The sequence below is a fragment of the Schistosoma mansoni genome (assembly GCF_000237925.1).
Source record: "Schistosoma mansoni, WGS project CABG00000000 data, supercontig 0223, strain Puerto Rico, whole genome shotgun sequence".
Lineage (NCBI taxonomy): Eukaryota > Metazoa > Platyhelminthes > Trematoda > Strigeidida > Schistosomatidae > Schistosoma > Schistosoma mansoni.
In genome coordinates, this window is record NW_017386089.1 from 296,053 (window position 1) to 298,813 (window position 2,761).

A 2,761-nucleotide genomic window follows, 5' to 3' on the forward strand; every position below is an offset into this window, starting at 1 on the left:
CATCGGGCACGATATTAGTTACCATTATACCATTAATGGTACATCTCTGCCACGCGTTCATGAGCACAAAGACTTAGGAGTAATTATAAGTCACGACTTAAAAACTACTACACACTGTAATGAGGTTGCTTCCAAAGGCTATCGTGCGCTATGGTCGCTTCTCAGAGCATTTAAATGCTTTGACGAGGATATGTTTCGAATTTTATATCCCACCTATGTAAGGCCACACTTAGAATATTGTATCCAAGCAGCTAGCCCTTGTCTGATAAAGGATACTAAATCGCTTGAGCGTGTCCAGCGTGTGGGGACAAAATTAGTAAAGGGTCTTTCTAAACTCCCTTACGATGAGCGTTTAAAACGTCTAAATCTTTTCCCCTTATCTTGTCGTAGGACGCGAGGTGACCTTATACTGGCATTTCGTATCTTTAATTATGATCTGGGTGTTAATATGTCTTACCTTTTTGCTCCCTCCAGCACTAATAATCTCCGGGGTCATAGCAAGAAGGTTCTGAAACCGCGATCTAATAAACTAAAGGTGGGGTCCCGTTTCTCTCATCGAGTGGTCAATGACTGGAACGCTTTACCAGAACAAGTGGTATCAGCACCATCAGTGAACATTTTCAAAAAGAAGCTGGACCTTCACTGGAAGGAAATCTGTCAGGATTAACACAGGTTCATCAACCCACTATCCTTATTACTGAAGACTGAAGACTGAAGACAGATAACCCTGACTGGTGTTGGTATCATAGCCAGTATGGGAAGTCTTCCAGAGATTGCAGAAAACTGCGATTACCCGAACTCAAAATCGACCGACGCATAAAACAATTTGGGAAACTTCCCAACCGTCATACATTAACGTCAACCATAGCCTGCAAACACACCCGTCTGTTGTACGTCACAGATGTGATCATGAAGTTCGCAACCTTGTCGATACTGGCGCAAAAGTTAACGTCCTTCCCGCAAATTCTAACGTCCGGCTTCACGAATCTGTTTTAAACTTACAGGCGGCAGACGGAAGGTCAATCGCCACATATGGTAAAAGGTACATCTACCTTAACGTGAGTTTACGCAAACCCATCCACTGGATTCTCGTTGCTGCAGCTGTTTCTATGCCAATCGTTGGTATAGACCTGCTACAACACTACAATCTACTGATTGACATACGCAAACGAAGGTTAGTAGACGGAAACACTGATTTATCTGTTTGCGTAACTCATTTTTCCTGTTGCGAAGTGTCTCCAGTCACAATTAGGCACACCATAGACCCCTTATATCAGCCATTACTCAATAAGTGCTCAGGGATATGCCAACCGCAACCGAAATTGCCGTTAGTAACCAGAAATGTTACAATAAGGACCGCGTTCGCCAACTCTAGCTTTGGAATAATGACTCTTAATTAAGGCTACTCTAGACTTATGATAGAGCAGCACGCATTGTGTAGGTTGTCGCTGTGGACTGATACGTTATAGGCAACCATAGCATGCCCAATCTATGATAGGTTACTGGTCAAGGGGAAATCCACCACAAGCTATTCATCATCATGGAAAATTCGATTTTAGGATAATAAATATTAACATAGTGTCTGATTTCCCTTTGGACACTGTGTTTTGGTTTACTAAGGAGTCGCTAAAAATATGACTACTTTATAAATAGGAATTCAAAGAAACTGTTATTATTACCATTAATAAATCCGTCCTTCAATAGTGTACCTAGTAATCCCGGAGTATCAAGTGTCAATATACAAACTAATAGAAATCCTATATGTTAATAGCATATCATGTAAAGTCGTACTAGTGATGTGCTTTTTGTTTGTAAAATAAATCTACCCGCAAACAAAATGTTCAATCTACTATTTCTATAGTATTGTTCGTTGTTTTCTATCTTATTCTACAATTCAGTATCTGATGTTCTTGGGTACGTTAGTTAATTATGTATTGAGATTGTACTATCATCGCTTGTTCTGAATCACTAAACTGTACTAATACTGGTTGAAGACCTTGGGAATCCCTTGCTGTTAAAATAATATACCGAAATATTATATGGCTGGTTTGCGAGCTTTCATTGTCGGTAGTACTGGCGAAACAGGAAAAGCATTAATCAAAGCCTTAGCTGACGACACAAGATACAGTTCTATCAAATTAATTCAAAGGCGTAAAACAGATGTTGATTATAGTTTTGAAAATAAAGATTCTCAAAGTCGTTTCACTCAGATTATTATAGATTTCGACCATTTAGATGACTACCAAGAAGTATTTCAAGATACTGATGTGGGTTTTTGTGCTCTTGGGACAACCTTGAAAAAGTCAGGGAAGGAAAAAATGAGGATAATAGACCATGGCTATGTAATTCATATTGCAAAGTTAAGTTCTGCAGCCGGCTGTAAAGAATTTCATCTTGTCAGTTCAAAAGTAAGTTATGAATTTTGAGACATGCAAAATTTTGACAAAATATTGTTAATTGTTTATAGTTTCATTTGTCACTTAGTTATTGCTAAATACCCCCGACCGTTGCTGCTACCTTGACGTGGTGGTCGGGCTTGCCTATCGTGATGAAGCAACCGAGCTATGCTGGCTGGAACAATCGTTCCTCAAGGTCCTACCATGCCAGACAGGTCGGTTGAAGAGCGGTAAGACTAAAAGCAGCAATCCCAAGGTCCGAAGGCGAAGTCGTACTGCCGACTGTACAGAGGTGTGACGGCAGTAAGGTGTTTCCTTCAGACAACCAGCATGACAGCGATGCTGCCTTCCCACAAGGAGAGGTG

The 2,761-nt window shown here is 40.5% G+C and overlaps 1 protein-coding gene across 1 annotated transcript; it reads left to right on the top strand.

Moving 5' to 3' along the window:
* Window positions 1-959: 959 nt before the first annotated feature.
* Window positions 960-2,426, top strand: Smp_118860 (Oxidoreductase HTATIP2, putative; the record flags this gene model as incomplete). The annotated part of the gene is made up of 2 exons (XM_018792020.1): window positions 960-1,174; window positions 1,899-2,426. Exon 2 carries the CDS (start codon window positions 2,040-2,042, stop codon window positions 2,424-2,426), a length of 387 nt encoding a protein of 128 aa, XP_018647281.1. The 5' UTR covers window positions 960-1,174; window positions 1,899-2,039.
* Window positions 2,427-2,761: the final 335 nt, after the last annotated feature.